Source organism: Ostrea edulis, chromosome 1 (genome assembly GCF_947568905.1).
Source record: "Ostrea edulis chromosome 1, xbOstEdul1.1, whole genome shotgun sequence".
NCBI lineage: Eukaryota > Metazoa > Mollusca > Bivalvia > Ostreida > Ostreidae > Ostrea > Ostrea edulis.
This window is the reverse complement of record NC_079164.1, coordinates 96,160,854-96,183,353: the sequence shown is the minus strand read 5'-3', so window position 1 is coordinate 96,183,353 and position 22,500 is coordinate 96,160,854. Positions and strand designations below refer to the sequence as shown.

Sequence of the window (22,500 nt, the reverse complement as noted above, 5' to 3'; positions counted from 1 at the left end):
AAATCGCCTCCGGTAAAATCGAATCCCCCACAAATCTTCTAAAATGTTTACTCTATCTTGTGTAGAAATTTCAAGACTCTAGCTTCAAAACTGACGGAGGAGATGTGTGGACAACAAGGCCCTTCAAAAAGTCACTAAAAGAGAGATAACTCCTGACCGGAAGTGACGTCAAGCACGAAATTTTGCAAGCAAAGTCTCGTCACCAAAAGACATCTTTCCTGAAAATTTCGTGAAAATCGATCGAGAAATGGCTGAGAAAAACGCGTGTACTACCAAGGAAAATAATAATAATAATAATAATAATAATGAAGAAGAAGAACGCGAACAATAATAGTAAGGTCTTCCGCAGGAGACGGAAGACCTTAATAATAATAATGAAGAAGAAGAACGCGAACAATAATAGTAAGGTCTTCCGCAGGAGACGGAAGACCTTAATAAGAAAAGTGAAAAATCAACAATAGAATAATAGAAGGTTCTTCCGCTGAAGACGGAAGACCCTAATAATAAGAAACAGAGTAAAAACAATATGTTCCCAAACTTTGTTTGGGGAACATAATTAATTTTTAACACTGCTGAAACACCCACTGCTTCCACTGAACCCTCATTCAAGAATACAATTCCCTCTCCTCCAAACTTTCCCCCTGATAATCCTCACACCTGATGCGTGGTTATATAAGCTGGACTTTCCTAGACAGCACATATTCCAGGATGGAAACTTGGGGAGAAGATGTGGGGGTGACTCGGAGTGGATCATTCCATACAGGTACTCCGTCGTAGAGTGCTGTCTCATGGTGTCGGCCTCCTCCAGCTCTACCACTGTAAAAAGTGAACACATCAGGCGATATATAATGACTATACATCAGGCGATATATAATGACTATACATCAGGCGATATATAATGACTATACATCAGGCAATATATAATGACTATGAAAAACAAGGTGCCATTGGGCCATAATACTCATATGAGTGCATTAGCATTCATCAATTTCAATCTATATCTACGATGTACAGTGTATATACATACACAAATAATGAACTTTAAATGGAAAGAATGACAATAATATGTAAACGTTTGACCATACCTTTCTTAAGTAATGGTTTTCCAAGGAAAGTCTCATCTTTCTGTGAAGTCTCAGTGTCTGACTTTTGAGAATTAATCGTTATCTCCGGTTCCATCCTCTGAGAACTTGGATCCTGCTTGGGTGAGCTTGGCATCACATCCACTTCTACTTTCGGTGAGTCTTCCTGTTTCTGAGATTCAGCTACTTCTGGTTTTATTCCACTTTCTTCCTCTTTATCTGGGCTGTGTTCCACTTCTTCCTGTGGATCTTCCTCCTCTTCTTCCTCCTCCTCCACTGTCTCCACACTGTGTCCACCTTCCACTGGGGCATCCGAGCCTTCCTCATGTTCGTCTGTCCCGAGCCCGTGGTCACTTTGGTGACTGGTATAGTGATCTGTGGTGCTAACTCCACTATGATGGTCATGGTGAGGGAGAAATTCACTTCCACCTGACTGACCTGTTCAACAAGAGGAATCGTGAAACACTAAACAAGAGGAATTGTGAAACACTTAACAAGAGGAATTGTGAAACACTAAACAAGAGGAATTGTGAAACATGAAACAAGAGGAATTGTGAAACATTAAACAAGAGGAAATGTGAAACATGAAACAAGAGGAAATGTGAAACATTAAACAAGAGGAATTGTGAAACACTAAACAAGAGGAATTGTGAAACATTAAACAAGAGGAAATGTGAAACATGAAACAAGAGGAAATGTGAAACATCAAACAAGAGGAATTGTGAAACATTAAAAAAGAGGAATTGTGAAACATTAAACAAGAGGAATTGTGAAACACTAAACAAGAGGAATTGTGAAACATCAAACAAGAGGAATTGTGAAACATCAAACAAGAGGAATTTTGAAACATTAAACAAGAGGAATTGTGAAACATCAAACAAGAGGAATTGTGAAACATCAAACAAGAGGAATTGTGAAACATTAAACAAGAGGAATTGTGAAACACTAAACAAGAATTGTGAAACACTAAATCAAGAGGAATCGTGAAACACTAAACAAGAGGAATTGTAAAACATTAAACAAGAATTGTGAAACATTAAACAAGAGGAATTGTGAAACATTAAACAAGAGGAATCGTGAAACACTAAACAAGAGGAATTGTAAAACATTAAACAAGAATTGTGAAACATTAAACAAGAGGAATTGTGAAACACTAAACAAGAGGAATTGTGAAACACTAAACAAGAGGAATTGTGAAACACTATGCCCTTTTTGATGTGTGTCAGCAAACCCAAATGTTGAATCCCACCACCCAAAGATTGTACATATAGATTTTGAATCCATGTCAAATGATGGACAGATTGGCTTATTCATACGTACTTTTTTGACTGCTCAAATACAAGAAATCTCAAACTACATGTAGTGTTTGAGATTTTTCCCCCCCGAGTAATCCAACCCTGGTCTTAATTTCAGAATAAAGGTTTCAATACTTTGTGGAGTGAGAGTTCTTACTTAGACTGAGTACGAGATTCATTGAGTTCTTACCTAGACTGAGTACAAGATTTATTGAGTTCTTACCTAGACTGAGTACAAGATTTATTGAGTTCTTACCTAGACTGAGTACAAGATTCATTGAGTTCTTACCTAGACTGAGTACAAGATTCCAGTACGAGTTCTTACCTAGACTGAGTACCAGATTCCAGTACAAGTTCTTACCTAGACTGAGTACAAGATTCATTGAGTTCTTACCTAGACTGAGTACAAGATTCCAGTATGAGTTCTTACCTAGACTGAGTACAAGATTCATTGAGTTCTTACCTAGACTGAGTACAAGATTTTTTGAGTTCTTACCTAGACTGAGTACAAGATTCATTGAGATCTTACCTAGACTGAGTACAAGATTCCAGTACGAGTTCTTACCTAGACTGAGTACAAGATTCATTGATTTCTTACCTAGACTGAGTACAAGATTCATTGATTTCTTACCTAGACTGAGTACAAGATTCATTGATTTCTTACCTAGACTGAGTACAAGATTCATTGATTTCTTACCTAGACTGAGTACAAGATTCCAGTACGAGTTCTTACTTAGACTGAGTACAAGATTCATTGAATTCTTACCTAGACTGAGTGCAAGACTAAAACTCCCCATCCCGGTAACAATGTCATGTTTAAGTGTTTCTTTTTTAATTAGGTTCTCTCCCTTTTCCTCTATGCTGGTAGTCCTATTCACCTGGCTGGCCTTAGCATCAGATGTACTGGGTTTAAACACCGGCAGTTCTAAATGCTCTAATTCTCCACAACAAGTTGATACCAATGCATCAAAAAAATCAAAGTTGGCATACTGAAAAGAGGAAGTAAGCAACCATATGATAGTTATTCTTGATGTGTTGGAATTATTTTTCTAGTTCTCTTCCAATTTTACAATTACATCTAATAAAACTATTTTTTTGGTGTATATATATATATATATATATATATATATATATATATATATATATATATTCAATAAATTCTTTTTTCTTGGTATCGGGGTAGAATAAAGTAAAAAAATAAAATCCAATACTCAAACTTTTATCTATAGCGCTTTCGCCCTGCGGTCTTGTCAGTAGATTTTTAAAAATCTACTGACGAGCCCGCAGGGCGAAAGCGCTATAGATAAAAGTTTGAGTATTGGATTTTATTTTTTGACTTTATATATATATATATATATATATATATATATATAAATAAACATAATTGGAAGTTTATCTTTGATCTACTTCATACACATTTTCACATCCTGCATATTATAAAAGTTCTAGCTTGAAATTTGTAGCTCTTTGGACTACCCATGTATGGTATTCTAATATGTGGGACAGGTGGATGGGCGGGGTAAAACAATGTGCTCCCCAATTTTAGCTATAGGAGTGTAAAAAACCCACCTCATTTTCTCTGATATACAAGTTATAATTTGCAAAGAAAACGTTTAAACTGTTTAAAGTAAAAGTCCACACAGAGTTCATGTTCTTGAAAAAGCAATTTCAATATATTGATTTCTTCATGTATATATCGTTCACTGACAAAAGCTTAAAACCTCTGGAGAAATTGACAATTTCATATTAAATTAGTTTTCAATAAATTAAGTGTGAAGAATGAATATATGTGTTTATTGTCTTAAATCTATGTGTTGGTTTTAATTTTCTGGGGTTGGTTCTTAATTTTGGATAGACCAGTGTAAACACCCCTTTATCTTTTGATATCTGTACAACTACAATTTTGATGGAGCTGATCGAACTCGATAGAGCCGATAAAAAACTTCAAGATACCAGAGGGTTCGAGATATTAAGGTTAAAATACATAAAGCAAATGTAGTTGGGACTTCCAACTCACTTCGATATATCCATGGTATTCGTGATATTGATGTTTGAGATATTGAAGTTCAACTGTATATACCTTATGATCAAATGGGTCCTCTTTGTCTGTCTGCTTTCTGCCACAGTTACAGGCAGCTTTGGTCTTCAGTTGACTAGAGTGAGGCATTGTGGGTAAGTGTCTATTTTCATCAGTTTCTGGGTCATCTGGAAGTTTGTGCAGCTTTAAAAAAAAACAAGCTATAAAATAATTTCTGACAATAAAAATGGTTGTACCATGATATTATTGTATAGTTAAATATATATCATTACAAGTGGCCCACAGGGCTTATTGGTCACCTGAGTATTAGTTATAAGTATCACTAGTCCCACAGGACTCATGGGATTAATAAATCTAAAAGGACTCACAGGATTAATAAATCTAAAAGGACTCACAGGATTAATAAATCTAAAAGGACTCCCAGGATTAATAAATCTAAAAGGACTCACGGGATTAACAAATCTAAAAGGACTCACGGGATTAACACAGTGGTTAGACAAGATGCTGATTTCCTCACACAGCTGTCGACCATTTCTCCAGAACTTCTCGCATGATTGTTCCAGCTGCTGCAGATACTTGTCACAAGCTGGTCCCCTGGCAAACTGGTGGAAGACTCTCTGAGCCTGAGCAAGCTGAGAACAGCAAAAATATTACCATATAAGTCAAATTTTTTAGCGAGACACAAATTTAACGATTTTTCCATAAAAATGAATAATATATATACATGTGTATTCAAAGAGAGCTATTTAGTGACTTTATAATTCCAAGAAAGCCTTAATATGTTAATTACTATATGGAATAGATTGTTTGCGAAATGCAATTTCAGCGACCTCAACATCCTCGCTAATTATGTCAAAATCAAATCCTCGATAAAAATTCTGCTTATAAGGTATCATGGTCAAAAACAAATTTATATAGTGATATTGGGTAACACTTTGTACAAGTGCACTTCATCAGTGAATAAGTAATTCTCACTGAGTACATCATTCATTTCTTGTTCCAACATGCTAGAATTAGATTTAAAAAAAAATAAAATTCAGTGTTATGTCAATAATCCATGCTTTGTTCATTGTGTTCTTGTTTAAAGTGGCCAAAATAAATTATTCAAAGCTTCAAAAGATATTACACACAATCTTTACATCTCTTGATCCCTTACAGTAAGTTGGGGGAAAATAAGGAAAATTCACCTTGGACAAGTGGAAATTTGTAACATAGTGAGTTGGCAAGCTTTCTTGGTACGCAGCTTCCGCCAGAGGAAGAACTTTGTTACATCGACTGAAAATGAAAAGATCGACCCAAAACATATTTTACCCATTGTCTATGTACACTAATTTCTATTTGTGACTACTTGTATTAACAAGAGATACTGTGAGCAATGCTTACTAAGAATACCCCTCGCTTACCCCAATCTCCCAAAGGGTGTTGGTAATAGGTAAAACTTCAGTATTATGATCCAAAAGGTATCTAGGAACACAGCATCTCCATGCGATGAAAAAAGCCGTTAAAGAATTTAAATGGAAACCATATTACTTCTTCGATGTCCAGTGCGCGTGACCTTTGACCTTTTGACCCCAAAATCGATAGGGAACATCTTCATCCCATGGGTAGTCCATATGTATGATATGGTGACTGTAGGTGGAAAGGATAACGCTTTAGAGCCCGGAAACCATATTGCTACTTCGATGTCCAGTGCGCTTGACCTTTGACCTTTTGACCCCAAAATCGATAGGGAACATCTTCATCCCATGGGTAGTCCATATGTATGATATGGTGACGGTAGGTGGAAAGGATAATGCTTTAGAGCCCGGAAACCATTGCGTCTACAGACGGACGGACAGACAGACGGACAACCCGATTCCAGTATACCCCCCCCCCCCAACCTTGTTGCGGGGGGTATAATAAGATGGTAAATGCATTTTGGGATGTAAAGTATTTGCAAATGAGGCAACATACATGTACATGTGTATGCAATTTGTACATTTACCAAAAACACATATCCCAGTTATTTCCACAAAATTTTCATAAATCTTGTCAACATTTTCCACTTGGCATGATGTTGTTTAGATTAATGATATCTCTTACTTCTCTGAAAATCGGATGTCGGTCTCCAGCAGTGATTTTAGGGTATTTAGGTGAGCCTGGGCTTTCCCATCAATGGAATCGCCGAAGTAGAACTGATACAGTCGGTTAGCCACCATAAACCAAGTCTGTGTTGTTACAGTCTGCATAATTCAAGATGTATGAAGATTTTTAAAATGAATATTTGGTAAAAAGTTTTCTTCCCTACAGTCATAACATTTCCTAAAGCATTAATTAATGTATAAAAAAGGAACACTTTCAAAATGGTAAATATTGAATAATAAGTCAGTATATAAGGAATTTATGTCATGAAAAATCCATCTCTCTGGAGTTGCTAAGAAAACATAGGACCCAAAAAGTCAAACATCAAAATTCATTTTTGAACCCTTCCCCTATTAAAAACTTTATAACCAAAAACTTCTACATGTAGCAAATGCATCATCTAAAACTGGCTAAGTTAGACTCGAAGCATCATCTAAAACTGGCTAAGTTAGACTCGAATCAGAAAATGCATCATCTAAAACTGGCTAAGTTAGACTCAAATCATCATCTAAAACTGGCTAAGTTAGACTCAAATCAGAAAATACATCATTTAAAACTGGCTAAGTTAGACTCAAATAAAAAAAATGCATCATCTAAAACTGACTAAGTTAGACTCGAATCATCATCTAAAACTGGCTAAGTTAGACTCGAATTATCATCTAAAACTGGCTAAGTTAGACATGAATCAGAAAATACACAAACCTCAAATAATGAGGGAACTGGATTTCTCCCGACATTATCATCAAAACCCCTTCCTAAGGCCATCTCAATATGTTGCCATAGAAACTCTTTGAAGCTGTTGCCTCCTTTAAAATGTGTTGCTGTGGACGATGACCTTGACCCAGAGGATCCGTTGCCCTGGCTGATCTTCCTACTGCTTTGATAACTACGACTTCTCGGGGAATCTACAAAAAAAACAGAAGAAATTTTTAATGGAAGTAGTGGTTATGAAACCTCTTTTATTCTGTACATTTAAAAAAGACTAAGTGAGTGGATTACAAACTGAGAAATTATTACAAACATACCAAATGAAAATGCTATAATATATATTATGTGTAGCGAACTGTACTAGAAGTTTCTTTCCAAATTTTTTTGTGAAGAACAAAATACAGAATTATAAAAATATCTGTACAAAAGTAATGAGATATGGGGCTGTAAGTTTTGAGAGGACAGCGAAAAGAAACTCATACTGCAAGAATTTACAATATATTTAGCAGAGTTATCCTCCTTGTACCAAAGGTATAGCATCTTCTAAGTGATAATTGTGCAGTTTTTACATGAAATATATTCTTTTTTTTTCCTAAAAAATTTAATTTAAGGTAATCATTCATTTTGCACAGCATAATCTCAGACAGTTGATATTTCAAAACACTGATGCACAGTACAAAATAAATTTCTTACAGACCATATATTCAGAAAATGTCATGTTAAATCATTGTTGTCATGCCATTGATCTGTTTTTTTTAAAATTTATTTTCTGATGTACTGAACAGGTAACATTCATGACAATCCCAGGATGTTGTCAATATGCAATCCGGTTATAATGATAAAGACCTTAAATTTCTGGATTTTACTCAAGTTTAAGTGATCAATGCAATACTCAAATGATTTGATTAGAACAATCTACTGAATACAGAGGATATCTATATACTGACATTTTAACACAGACATCTCACCCTCATGTACATTGCTACATGTTGAGTTTCCATTAAGGATTACCCGGTAATCTGTCGATGATGCAGGGGACTAGACAACGGAGACTAGACCTGTTTTGTTAACAGAGGTCTACGTAACCATATCTATCCCTATGGGTTGGACACAAAATATCTTGTATTCCTCTATTCTTAGTAAATGTGCTATAAATCCAGTATCTTAAATCCATTTACTAAGTGAGTACTGATTAAAATTTTCACCATTTTCTCACAAGATACTAGAATCTCAAGGAGAATTTTTTTTTTTGAGGAAAATTAACTTTAATCTGATGCATGCCATCAGTGATCAGTTGTATTGGTTTCCATGCATCCATGCACACAACAAAAATCCACAGACAAAAATCAGAAAAAGATATGACTTCAAAAAGAGAATCATAACTGTTAAATTTTCACAGAGAAATTACTTAACATAAAAATCAAAATTACCTGTCTCTCTCAAGAAAACTGTAATGTACCATAATGTTTTATAAACACACAAGTTTTTCCCCCTGATATCCTACTTTCATGAAGTTAAGACAAATTTGACCTTGACACGCACCTTCATCTGAAATAAGCTTTGATCTAGACAATTCAGTTAACCAAATATGAAATATTTGATATTGCATGTAATATTTTTCGGAATAAGACATTCCAGACCTCCTATGGTACCTCTTGATTAACCATGGGGACAAGTTTTTAAATTCTAGATTAGCATTTAAAGGAACCAGAAGTCATAACTGCAGATCCTCAAGCCTAGAATTCATTGAAAGAGATAGAGAGGGGGGGAGGGGGGTGGGGGGTGGGGTAGAGCTAGTGTATATCAGAAGTAATCTTTTTAAGGTTGTACACCATCTTGGTCCAAAATTAGATAGTGTAATTTTGTTCCTCTTAAGGTATTCCATGAATAGAGATCACATTCTATCTCATCAATGCTGCGTACATCACTATACACAACAAAGCTCTTTGGGTTTCATTTGATTGCACGGACATTGTTAAAGATACATGTAAGTTTCACAACAAGTGTAGTTACTAAATGATTAGTAACAAGGGAAAAATGAACACAAGCCAAGCAAATTATCAATTTCCTTTCTGTCTATATGATGTGTGTTATTTGAAGTAATCTCTCTTTGCTCATGTATTGTGACGATGTAAAAGTTAAATGAATTTAATTAACATCTGTTTGGGCATGTTCTTTTTAACTATGTCTGTCTGTCCGTCCGTCTGTCTGTCTTATTGTTGGTTGTCTGGAAACTCCCCTAAAAAACCAGTTAAGAAAAGCAATTTTCATCCACAAATTTCTTGAACAATGAAAATTTAACTACACAAAAATAAACAATTTGACAGTGATCTAAAGCACATCAACAAAGCTTATTAAATCATCAGTTTTTAGAACTATTCTAATAGCGATTACCAGAATCTTTCACGATGGTGCTGTTCAGACGAAGTTGTTCCAGGTAGTAACCAACTGGGTCTATGACCTCTGACTTCTCAGAGTGGATAAAAACAAACTCCTGATTGGCTGGCACAGCAAAGAGAGAGTTGTTACTACAGAAAACAAAGTAACGATAAAGCACAAAATGTTAGTCAAGTATCAAACAACATATAACTTAAAATACAATGTGGATGGTGAAGTGAGTGTATTAGTTGTTTATGATTTAAAGTAATTTTTGTTTAATCTAATGTTTTTTTATAACGAAATCTTCTGGACAAATATTTCTACCTTATCAATGACCTTAATTTTGGATAAATAACCATGATTGAAGGTCACAACAATGGTCAGGGCTGCATTCAAGATTGTAGCGGCTAGCCTTGGGGCTAGGTATGGTGGCTGATTTTTGCCATTTTACAATTTGATGTTTTTTTGTTGTTTTGTGGCCAAAAATAGCTAATATTATCATTTTGTCGTCTTTTCATTATTTTGTGACAAAAAGTCACTAAACATCACTTTGTTGTCTTTTTGCTTCCTAATAACAAAAAGCCGGGAAATCATAAAATGGCACAAATTGGCCACCATACCTTACCCCTAAGCTAGTCGCTACGTTCTTGAACACAGCCCAGGTCATGAGCAACATGACATTACATCTGTGCCACACACTGTGAAATAGCTTCTATTATCACTCATTTACAAAGTTATGGCCTGGAACAGACATTTATAACAAGAGGCCCATGGGCCACATCGCTCACCTGAGTCATCTTGGTCCTGCTGTTGTGATTTTTAAAAGATTTAGTTTTTTAATCTTTATCATATTGTTTTTTTTTTCAATTTTTATCATATTGTAGTCCAAACCTAGCCCAGAAGGGTCATGATATAATGGTGATTGAAGTTCACAAAGTAAAAAAAATCATGGTATGAAAGGTCTTGTCATATTCAGGAATCTATATACAAAATATGAAATCCCTACTACCTAACACAGTTCAGGAAATGTTGCCTAGGTTGGGTTTTCTTAAAAGCAGGTCAAACTCACTAACATCAAGGTCACAAGGTCAAAAACTTTGGTACAAAGAAAAAGATCTTGTCACATGAAATACACATATGAACAAGAGATGTTTGTAAAACACATATGTCCCCCATGGTGCAAAATTGAAAAGGTTTACACACATGCATCATTTAATTGATAGTATCACCTATTCAAAATATTGAGCAGACAATATCTTCCTATGTCAAGAGTGGATTTACCATGTGACCTAAAATTCAATAGGCTTCATCTACTCCTTATGGTGTACCAGTGTACCAAGTTTGGTGTCTGTCAAGCAAAGGGTTCTCAAGATATTAAGCAGACAGTATTTTCCTATTTCCAGTTTAACCCTTGACCTCTGACCATGTGACCTCAAAATCAATAGGGATCATCTTCATCTAAAGATATACCAGTGTACCAGTTTGATGTCTGTCAAGCAAAAGGTTCTCTAGACATTGAGTGGTCAGTATATTCCTATGTCCAGTTTGACCCTTGTCATTTAACCACATGACCTCAAAATCAATAGGGGTCATCTACTCCTTAAGATGTACCAGTGTATTAAGTTTGATTTTTGTCAAGCAAAGGATTCTCAAGATATTGAGCAGACAGTATATTCTTATGTCCAGAGTAGATTGATCCTTGACACTTGGACCTGAAAAATAATAGTGGTCCTCTTCTACTCATAACCAACCCACATATAAAATACCATTACAATCAAGTGAATGGTTCTCAAGATATTGAGCAGACAACATGTGGTCTACCGACCGACCGACTGACAGGTGCAAAGCAATATTCCCCTCATCTTTGAAGGGGAGCATGAATATGAGACCCTTACCACTCAGCATTCAAAAGTTATGAGCAAATTGTGAGCAAGGTTAAAGTTTGGACAGACAGGAGAAAAACAATATATGCCAAGACTATAGTAGTGGAGACATAAAAAGAAGTTAATGCACACAACTTAGGAATGTTTACATTAATATCTTGTGGTCCTGCTATTCCTGAAAAGAATTTTTTAAATTCATTTCCTATATATTCTCTTTTAAAACTTTTTATCTTCTATCAAGGTCCCAACCTACCCCTGGGACCCCATAATTGAACAAATTTAATGTGAACTACCTGAAGATGCTTGCATATTTGAATGACTAATTATGGCCATTCTGTTATTGAGATGAAGATCTTCAAACATTTTTTCCATATATTTGCATCTAAAACATTGATCCCCCTATTAGCCCCACCCTACCCTTGGGTGCCATAATTTGAGCAAACTTGAATCTGCACTACCTGAAGCTGCTTGTATGACTAATCATGGCCCTGGTGTTATTGAGATGAAATTCTTTAAAACATTTCCCTACATATTCGTAAGTAAAACTTTGATTCCCTATTACGAACTCATGGTACATGTACACCCTACTCTATGGGGCCACAATTTGAACAAATTTGAATCTGCACTACCTGAAGATGCTTGAATATTAATATGACTAATTATGGCCCAGCTGTTCTTGAGAAAAAGATTTTTAAAGACTTTCCCTATATTCTTTGCTCCTCTATTGAGGCCCCACCCTACTCCCGGGGAGTCATGATTTGAACAACATTGAATCTACACTGTGTCAGAAATATTTCATGTAAATTTCAACTTCTTTGGCCAAGTAATTCTTGAGAAGATTTTTAAATGATCCCACCCTGTTTTTGCCTTTTCTTGATTATCTCCCTTTGAAGGGGGCATGACTCTTTATTTGAAGAAACTTGAATCTCCTTTAGCCAATGATTTGTGCAAAGTTTGTTTCAAATAAGCCCAGAGTTCTAGAGATGATGAAAATGTGAAAAGGTAACAACAAATTTTGATCAAAAAATCTGACTTTGAACTGAGCAATTTGACCTTGACCTAAGATCATGGCACATTGTCTCTGACATTTAAAAAGATCCATTTTGACAAGTACAATGTAGGGGTTTGCTGTTAGTTGTGCTATCCATATGCTTAAATGTTTTTCCAACATACATACATTGTAGCATCCTCAATGCTAATCCGACATTTGTGACAGTTAACCTGACATTTGTGAAAGATAACGATATTTGTGGTAGCTAACCTGGCATTTGTGATAGCTAATGTGACATTTGTGGTAGCTATAACCTGATATTTGTGATAGCTAACCCTAACCTTCGTGATAGCTAACCTGATATTTGTGATAGTTAATGTGACATTTGTGGTATCTAACCTGATATTTGTGATAGCTAACCCACCCTCCGTGATAGCTAATCTGATATTTGTGATAGCTAACCCACCCTCCGTGATAGCTAATCTGATATTTGTGATAGCTAACCCACCCTCCGTGATAGCTAACCTGATATTTGTGATAGGTAATGTGACATTTGTGGTATCTAACCTGATATTTGTGATAGCTAATCTGATATTTGTGATAGCTAACCTTATATTTGTGATAGCTAATCTGATATTTGTGATAGCTAAAACGATATTTGTGATGACTAATGTGACATTAGATAGCTAACCTGATATTTGTGGTAGCTAATCTGATATTTGTGATAGTTAACCTTATATTTGTGATAGCTAACACTGACCTGTGTGATAGCTAACCTGATATTTGTGGTAGCTAACCTGATATTTGTGATAGCTAACACTGACCTGTGTGATAGCTAACCTGATATTTGTGGTAGCTAACCTGATATTTGTGATAGCTAACACTGACCTGTGTGATAGCTAATCTGATATTTGTGACAGCTAACCTGATATTTGTGATAACCCTGGATTTTCTCAGTATTCTGTAGATCTGGTCCTCCATAGCATGTTGTAATTTCTTGATCGGAGAACCTTTCTGAAATTTAGTTGGATTTCAATATAAATTGTACATTAGCAATTAAGAAATCCATAACAAGATGTGTAACAGATAAAGTTTTAGAACATTGACAATGAATTAATTTTACCACCATTATATATAGATTTTTAAACCATTCCAAAAGGCAAGGCAGGATAAGGGCCTTGTACAGCCCTCATTTTCAGAAGCCAGCATGGAGAAAACTTTACATCATTATCTAGTATGTACACCAGATCATGCCTGTCTCAAAATGAATTATCACTTTTAAAATATGAAATTTTCCTAGTTTACAGGAAGATCACAAAATTTCTGATATTTCCTATTTTTTTTTTGGGGGGGGGGGGAGGGGGGGGGGCAAAATTTACATATAGGAACCACATGTTGCTGAAGAAATATAGAGTGCAAAGTTTTCCATATCTCATGTTGTACACCAGTATCAGCTGATACTTTGGGGAAAAAATGGAATATTGGCAATAATGTGCGGGATGTTTTAAAAAAAAAATGTATAAAAACAAGAGGTACTGTGAGCAATGCTCACTAAGAATACCCCCCGCTTACCCCAATCTCCCAAAGGGTGTTGGTAATAGGTATAAACTACCTCTTTTCCGAGTGTAAAAAACAAATGGCATGACAAACCTTGGGTATTCTCGTTTGTAGGGAGAAATGGATTATCTAGGAACACAGCATCTCCATGCGATGAAAAAAGCCGTTAAAGAATTTAAATGAAAACCATATTGCTACTTCGTTGTCCAGTGCGCGTGTCCTTTGACCTTTTGACCCCAAAATCGATAGGGAACATCTTCATCTCATGGGTAGTCCATATGTATGATATGGTGACTGTAGGTGGAAAGGGTAACGCTTTAAAGCCCGGAAACCATATTGCTACTTCAATGTCCAGTGCGCTTGACCTTTGACCCCAAAATCGATAGGGAACATCTTCATCCCATGGGTAGTCCATATATATGATATGGTGACGGTAGGTGGAAAGGATAATGCTTTAGAGCCCGGAAACCATTGCGTCTACAGACGGACGGACGGATAGACAGACAACCCGATTCCAGTATACCCCCCCACAACAAGTTGTGGGAGGTATAATTATATGTTGGTTTCTTCTAAAACCCTAATTTTGCTCCAATCTGTCACTCTCTACATTCATGATCATGATTTTATATTTCTACTCAGACATCATCAGGAAACAAACCTGTACTAGGTTTCACAGTTTAAATAAGTCTAATTTGAATTGGGGTGAACAATGGGGGCCACATGCGGCCCTTACCATCCTTCCTTGCCCTTCATGCCTTTTATTTTTCCAAACAAACTAACAAAGAAAAGGGTCATAACTACTGATGTACCTGAGATCTTCCTTTAGCTCCAGATTCTGAGTCCTCCACACTAAAATCCAAAGAGCAGGACTCAAAGACGAAGAGAACTCTCGGAGAACATGGCCGCCCATTGTAGGACCAGTCCTTGGAGATGGGAAGTCCATGGAGTTGATCCGACACACTGTGTTGTAATTTCAGTCTGAAATTAAAGCAGACAAATTAAGAATAGGGCCTGCAATTTTAGTTTTGACATGATACACGATAAAATAGGATACAATATGCATGACACAATCATCTGAAGATAAACGAGTGTGTGATAAAATCAATACACTATTTAATATATGTGTGATATGTGTTCTCCAGGTTAAATGCCAAAATCTGATCTCACAAAACACGCCAAATCTGCTAAATAATTCTAAGGATAAATATAAAGGGTATGTGATCCTGACCCAGCATTTTATCTTACAGAATGATTGTAATATGTAGAAGAACATCAATTAAAATGAAAAAAAGTTTAACATTTATGATTCAATTGGTTTTTTCCCCTTTCATCAACAAGACGCCCATGGGCCACATCGCTCACCTGAGTCACCTTGGTCCATATCAGAAGACTTTCCATATATATTTGCATGTAAAACCGTAGTCCCTATTATGGCCCCAACCTACCCCTGGAGGCCATGGTTTTTGCAAACTTGAGTCTACAGTCCCTGAAACGTTCTACTTTTAAATTACCATTTTTCCATTCGGTCACCGTTCGTTCAGCGTGCGTTCACCGTGCGCTCTCCGTTCACAGTTTTGCGTTCAGCGTGCGCTCACCGTTCGTTCACCGTTCACAAAGCGTTCAGCGTGCGCTCACCGTTCGTTCATCGTTCAGTCTTTTCATTGTCATTCGGAACACCAAAATGAAAGGACCAATCTTGATAGCAAGGCGAAAATGAAAATTGAACGTGTGCGTAAGAGTGGAAGGAGGCTTTCTTACTATATCAAAAATTTAATTTTGAAGTACAAAATGTCAGGATTATCCACTGTGAATGCCGAAAGGTTCATTTGAACTTTTGTACTAAATGAGAGACGAATATAAGAGTTTGTCGTTATGAATTTAACCCAAGTACAAAAAATAAGGCAGTTTCAGGTAATGAAAACCTCTTCCCCTGTGTTGACAATTTAGCATTTATAAGTTCGGGCAAAAGCACAAATTATTTTAATTATTTTGCATTGCTTGACAAGAGTATTAAACAAGTCACCCATCCCCCTACTTTGAAAAATAAAAACAAACAAACGATGCTACATAATGTACATTGTACCGTATGTACGTGTCAGAATGTCAAATTCATATAGCTATTTTACCCCTATATTTATGAAAGACATTGTCAATAAACTGATATTTACTACTCTTGCCAAATTTGAAACTTTTGTAACATTTGTCCTTAATGCATAGATGTAATTGTTTATCTGGTACGTTTCTGCACTAGCCTTTAAACATTATACAAATATTGCTCGATCTAAGCAATCTATGGTCACATTAATAATAAAAATAGTAAGTTTTGTACTTGCATAAATTTTAGGATTATTTCCTCGGGTCGATGTAGCTGCGACAAATGAATGACACAAAATGTAAGTAGGAATATTTAATACTGATAGAAGTGTTGAGGTGTTGACACAGGGTATACTGTCCGTATTGTTTGTTTACTGCATCTATCTTGACTCCTTTCGGGGGTGTTTGTTAATTACAGGTATCCCAAACGATCGAGCTCGTAAAGTTTGAAGCCATACATGAACACCTGTAAACTCTGGATGTCACGACGCATGTAGAATATACCCATGCATTAAATGTATCTGTACATGTAATGGTATACACAATGTACATACGAAATTTGCTTTTGTTTGTGTATGACTGTTGCGTATATTAATGTACAATTTGCGATAATTCCATGAAATATATACATGTATGCTCGGTACTTGTACAAAAATATATTACATTGAAATTATCCAGAACTGTAAAATATGCTGTATCACGATTCCGGTTTATTTCATTTTTTATTAATTGATGAAATATACAATCATGTACATGTATTTTATTACTTGATTATGAAACAAGTAAACTCCCAGGGAAAAATCCGAAACATTCTGAGTATTACTAAATAGATCATTTTGCGTTCAGCGTGCGCTCAGCGTTTGTTCACCATTCACTTTGTGCTCTGCGTTCGCTCACCGTTCACCAAATTGCGTTCACTGTTCACACTGCGTTCGTTCACCGTTGAAGTGGGAAAGAAGAACGTTTCAGGGACTGTACACTATGTCAGAAAGCTTTCATGTAAATGTGAACTTCTCTGGCCCAATTGTTCTTGAGAAGAAGATTTTAAAAGATTTTTCCTATATATTTGTATGTAAAACTTTGATCCCCCCTTGTGGCCCCATCCTACCCCCAGGGGCCATGATTTGAACAAACTTGAATCTGCACTATGTCAGAAAGCTTTCATGTAAATATCAGCTTTTCTGGCTCAGTGGTTCTTGAGAAGAAGATTTTCAAAGATTGTCCATATATATTTGTATGTAAAACTTTGATCCCCTATTGTGGCCCCATCCAACCTCCGGGGGTCAGGATTTTAACAAACTTGAATCTGCATCATGTCAGAAAGCTTTCATGCAAATATCAGCTTTTCTGGCTCAGTGGTTCTTGAGAAGAAGATTTTTAAAGATTGTCCCTATATATTTGTATGTAAAACTTTGATACCCTATTGTGACCCCATCCGACCCCCGGGGGCCATGATTTTAAGAAACTTGAATCTGAATTATATCAGAAAGCTTTCATATAAATCTCAGCTTTTCTGGCTCAGTGGTTCTTAAAAGGAAGAATTTTAAAGATTTTCCCTATATATTTGTATGTAAAACTTTGATCCCCCCTTGTGGCCCCATCCTACCCCCAGGGGCCATGATTTGAACAAACTTGAATCTGCACTATGTCAGAAAGCTTTCATGTAAATATCAGCTTTTCTGGCTCAGTGGTTCTTGAGAAGAAGATTTTTAAAGATTGTCCCTATATATTTGTATGTAAAACTTTGATACCCTATTGTGACCCCATCCGACCCCCGGGGGCCATGATTTTAAGAAACTTGAATCTGAATTATATCAGAAAGCTTTCATATAAATCTCAGCTTTTCTGGCTCAGTGGCTCTTAAAAGGAAGAATTTTAAAGATTTTCCCTATATATTTGTATGTAAAACTTTGATCCCCCTTGTGGCCCCATCCGACCCCCGGGGGCCATGATTTTAACAAACTTGAATCTACACTATGTCAGAAAGCTTTCATGTAAATATCAGCTTTTCTGGCTCAGTGGTTCTTGAGAAGATGATTTTAAAAGATTTTTCCTATATATTTGTATGTAAAACTTTGATCCCCTAATGTGTCAGCATTTCAACAAGAGATGTTTGTAAAACATATATGCCCCCATGGTGCAAAATTGAAAAGGGTTATACACATACATCATTTAATTGAGAGTAGTATCATCAATTCAAAATATTGAGCAGACAATATCTTCCTATGTCAAGAGAGGATTAACCATGTGACCTAAAAATCAACAGGGGTCATCTACTCCTGAAGATGTACCAGTGTACCAAGTTTGGTGTCAATCAAGCAAAAAATTCTTAAAATATAGGAGACAATATATTACTATGTCCAGTTTAACCTTCACCTTTGACCATTTGACCTCAAAATCAATAGGGGTCATCTCCTGAAGATGGACCAGTGTACCAAGTTTGATGTCTGTCAGGCAAATTAGATTCTCAAGATATTAGCGGACAGTATATTCCTATGTCAAGTTTGACCCTTGAACTTTGACCATGTGACCTCAAAATCCATAGGGGCGATCTTCTCCTGAAGATGTACTAGTTAACCAGATTTGATGTCAGTCAAGCAAAGGGTTCTTAAGATATTGAGCAGACAGTATAGATTGACCCTTGACCTTTTACCTGAAAAACAATAGGGGTCCTATTCTACTCATAACTAACCCACATATGAAATATCATTACGATCAAATGAATGGTTCTTAAGATATTGAGCGGACAACATGTGGTATACCGACCGACTGACATACCAACCGACAGATGCAAAGCAATATGCCCCTCTTCTTTGAAGCTCTATAAAATATTTCATTTGTGAATTACATTTATTACTGTATTGATGTAGTATCAACATAGATCTACAAGAATAACAGTCTGATACAGTTCTTTAAGGTCTGGGATTGGGAACTAGCTCTCAGGGGTTGCTTTGTGGTTATATATCTGTGGGTGTAAATTGTCTAGTCTACCTGTGTTTATTAATCTCCATGGTAACAGCCATTGTCAATTTAACAGTTATTATCATTTCCATACAGATTGTTATAATTATGGTCATAATGGCTCTCTTAATATCAGATTATATTTGTTACTGGTGGATAATTGTTTCATTAGCTACATATAACTTAGTAAAAACAATTCAGAATCATGTACATTTGTTTATTCTGAGTGCCTGGGTTGTCATATATTCACAGTAGAGAACACATTTCACAATCTGAAGAATCAACCAATAGTATTTGAGATATTCATCACGTCGACATACCAAGTGTTTCTCTACTGTATTTCTCAAAAAATTTCAATTCTTAAAATTTCAAAACTTTTCAGAGTTTAATTTCAGAAGAGAACAATGAAGAAACCAAGACATTCGCTTTGGTTTTCACAGGTCAGAATTTCCTCTCATTAAAGAGAACATTTCCAGCAATGACCTTCCATTCCATGTCACCATGTCGTGGAATTTTGACAAATTCTATGTCACATTCGACATTCGATGGACAAATGTGGCACTTCAACTACAGCTGGTGACCTTTCTACACAAGTGAAAAATTCTCGAATGGGGCATTAAACAACAAACGAAAAAAAGACCAAACACCAAAAATGATTGTAATATCGAGCCATTGAGTTAACCTACTAGTCAGAGATACACACAAAAGAAAAGCCATATATCTAAGACTAACACATCGGGCGCACTTGTTTCGGACATTCAAGCAATGACCTGGTTCACTTTTATCTTGTGACTTTTTGGCCTGTATGTTAATAGCAGAAACAAGAGAAAATTCAGCCAATTTCTTTTGGTTAAAATATGAAAACTACGTATTTTTCAAGCAATGTCCACAAAACAGATTTAATAAATATTGCATCCCAGGTCAGTTTTCAGAATGGATAATATAAGTTTTCTAATCTAGTATTCTGTTCACAAAAATTGCAGACTGAGCTTTAACTTCCAATGAAAAGCAATGCTGATTGTATCACCGTGCAAACAGAAAAACGTAGCGTTGCTTGTATCACCGTGCAAACAGAAAAAAAAAAGAGAGAAAAGTTACTTATTACCTCACTTCTGTGTACTTATTAAAAATTAAACTCTTTCAAGGAATGAAAAATAGATATTTCACACACTAGAAAACTTTTATCTCTGTTTTCTGCCAGGATATTCTATGTGCCCACTCTAAAATCATTGGACAATCCAGGCTCCTTTCTGGTCAATCGACGGCTTTAGAATACTTGAAACAAAGTTACGTGCACTTATCCACGGCCGGAAGTATCAACCAGCTTGACCTGGGTGAGGAAACAAGTGCGCCCATTGTCCCCCTCCAGGGAGTCATAAAGTCAAATATTGGTTTAAGTACGTGAATTAAACATAATTACGGCAGACTGACCCCTGTTCAAAAATGTCAAATGCATAAAAGTTTCTAGATTTTCTTATTTATTTTCAAATTACATCAAAAGGTGAAAGATTTCCTTCAGTGATTAATTGGCCAGGGAAGACATCTAGGAGAAAAATAAAGTTCCGACCATCGGGTTGTTTCACTTATAATAGCTATTTGATTACCTGTCAACAATGTTATAGCCATTTCTTTACAAATCAATAGCATTTCACTGAAAGCATTAGCCAAACAGAGTAATTACAACTCTATAATAATAATGACAACTCTCAACGAAACCGACAAGTTGTGGATGATTCTGTATTTAAGTTTTTTTATTAACAAAGATGCATGGCTTCTCTGAAAAAATCACCATAATCACGTGTTCTATAATGTCTGAATATCTGACTTGGATTCTGAAAATCCAGAATATCTTAAATTCAGTTGACTTGAATGCCTTTTTAAAATGACTTGCAAATGTAAATCATTTTTACACCTATTGTGTAGAATTACACATAGATACGTTTACACATGTATACTAAATCATTAAATGAATACTTTATTTCATGTCTGCTGACAGTAAATAAAGGTGTTCAGAATTGAATAAAACCTATTTTTGTGTGCGTTATGAAAATCATCCACAGACCACTGCATGTTTTATCAGCACATGTAAACATTTACCACTTTGGAAATGTCATTGAAATATTCACGTTCAAAGAACTCTTCCTGCAAATGTAAATCAACAAATTGACTTAACAGATATGGCTGCTTCTTGAATGTAATTGGATTTTTAAAGTAGGCATTGTGATATGTCAACCTTAATCTTTATAATGTGGCATTGTGATGTCAACCTTAATTTTTATAATGTAGCATTGTGATGTCAACCTTAATCTCTATAATGTGGCATTGTGATGTCAACCTTGATCTTTATATTGTGGCATTGTGATGTCAACCTTAATCTTTATAATGTAGGCATTGTGATGTCAACCTTAATCTTTATAATGTGAAATTGTGATGTCAACCTTAATCTTTATAATGTAGGCATTGTGATGTCAACCTTAATCTTTATAATGTAGGCATTGTGATGTCAACCTTAATCTTTATATTGTGGCATTGTGATGTCAACCTTAATCTTTATAATGTGGCATTGTGATGTCAACCTTAATCTTTATATTGTGGCATTGTGATGTCAACCTTAATCTTTATATTGTGGCATTGTGATGTCAACCTTAATCTTTATATTGTGGCATTGTGATGTCAACCTTAATCTTTATAATGTGGCATTGTGATGTCAACCTTAATCTTTATAATGTGGCATTGTGATGTCAACCTTAATCTTTATATTGTGGCATTGTGATGTCAACCTTAATCTTTATAATGTGGTATTGTGATGTCAACCTTAATCTTTATAATGTGGCATTGTGATGTCAACCTTAATCTTTATAATGTGGCAGTGTGATGTCAAACTAATGTTTAATTGTCATATAATGCACACAAGATACAAACGTTGTTCATAGCAGAATCCCATCGGAATGTACCGATACATACATTGATTGATTGATGTTTTCCGCCACACTCAACAATTTTCAGTTATATGGTGGCGCCCACTTTTTATTGGCGGATGAGAGATCCCAGATACAATGTACCTGGGAAGAGACCACCAACCTTCTGAAAGTAAACTTTCTCACTTACCGGCGCGAGCAGGATTCGAACCCACACCGACCAGAGGTGAGAGGCCATGTGATTTTGAGCGCGATGCTCTAACCACTCAGCCACGGATGCTCTTCCAATACATACATGTACATCAATCTACTAATAAATGACTTTTGAAAATTTTCAAATAATTTGTATATTTGTTCAAAATATTTGAAACTCTGATGATATCACTCAGCATACTTTTAGTGATACATTTCCTTATCATCATTGTGATCAAATTGTAAAATACATCCTAAATATATCTAGTAAAATACATCCT

General features: G+C 35.8%; 1 protein-coding gene across 2 annotated transcripts in view; it reads right to left on the bottom strand.

Annotated features, from left to right (window-relative positions):
* The window catches only part of LOC125672446 (nonsense-mediated mRNA decay factor SMG8-like), a 51,042-nt gene that overhangs the window by 13,208 nt on the left and 15,334 nt on the right, over positions 1 to 22,500 (bottom strand). The window contains exons 7-18 of one of the 2 annotated variants that reach the window (XM_048908703.2): positions 14,864 to 15,032; positions 13,423 to 13,511; positions 9,639 to 9,772; positions 8,675 to 8,692; positions 7,239 to 7,441; positions 6,498 to 6,637; positions 5,603 to 5,690; positions 4,892 to 5,047; positions 4,458 to 4,598; positions 3,144 to 3,366; positions 1,086 to 1,520; positions 658 to 816 (exon numbers count right to left, since the gene is read on the bottom strand). In XM_048908703.2, the coding sequence (XP_048764660.2) occupies positions 658 to 816; positions 1,086 to 1,520; positions 3,144 to 3,366; positions 4,458 to 4,598; positions 4,892 to 5,047; positions 5,603 to 5,690; positions 6,498 to 6,637; positions 7,239 to 7,441; positions 8,675 to 8,692; positions 9,639 to 9,772; positions 13,423 to 13,511; positions 14,864 to 15,032 (1,955 nt within the window). The remainder of the gene's footprint in view (positions 1 to 657; positions 817 to 1,085; positions 1,521 to 3,143; positions 3,367 to 4,457; positions 4,599 to 4,891; positions 5,048 to 5,602; positions 5,691 to 6,497; positions 6,638 to 7,238; positions 7,442 to 8,674; positions 8,693 to 9,638; positions 9,773 to 13,422; positions 13,512 to 14,863; positions 15,033 to 22,500) is intronic. The other variant, XM_048908711.2, reaches the window with a different exon arrangement.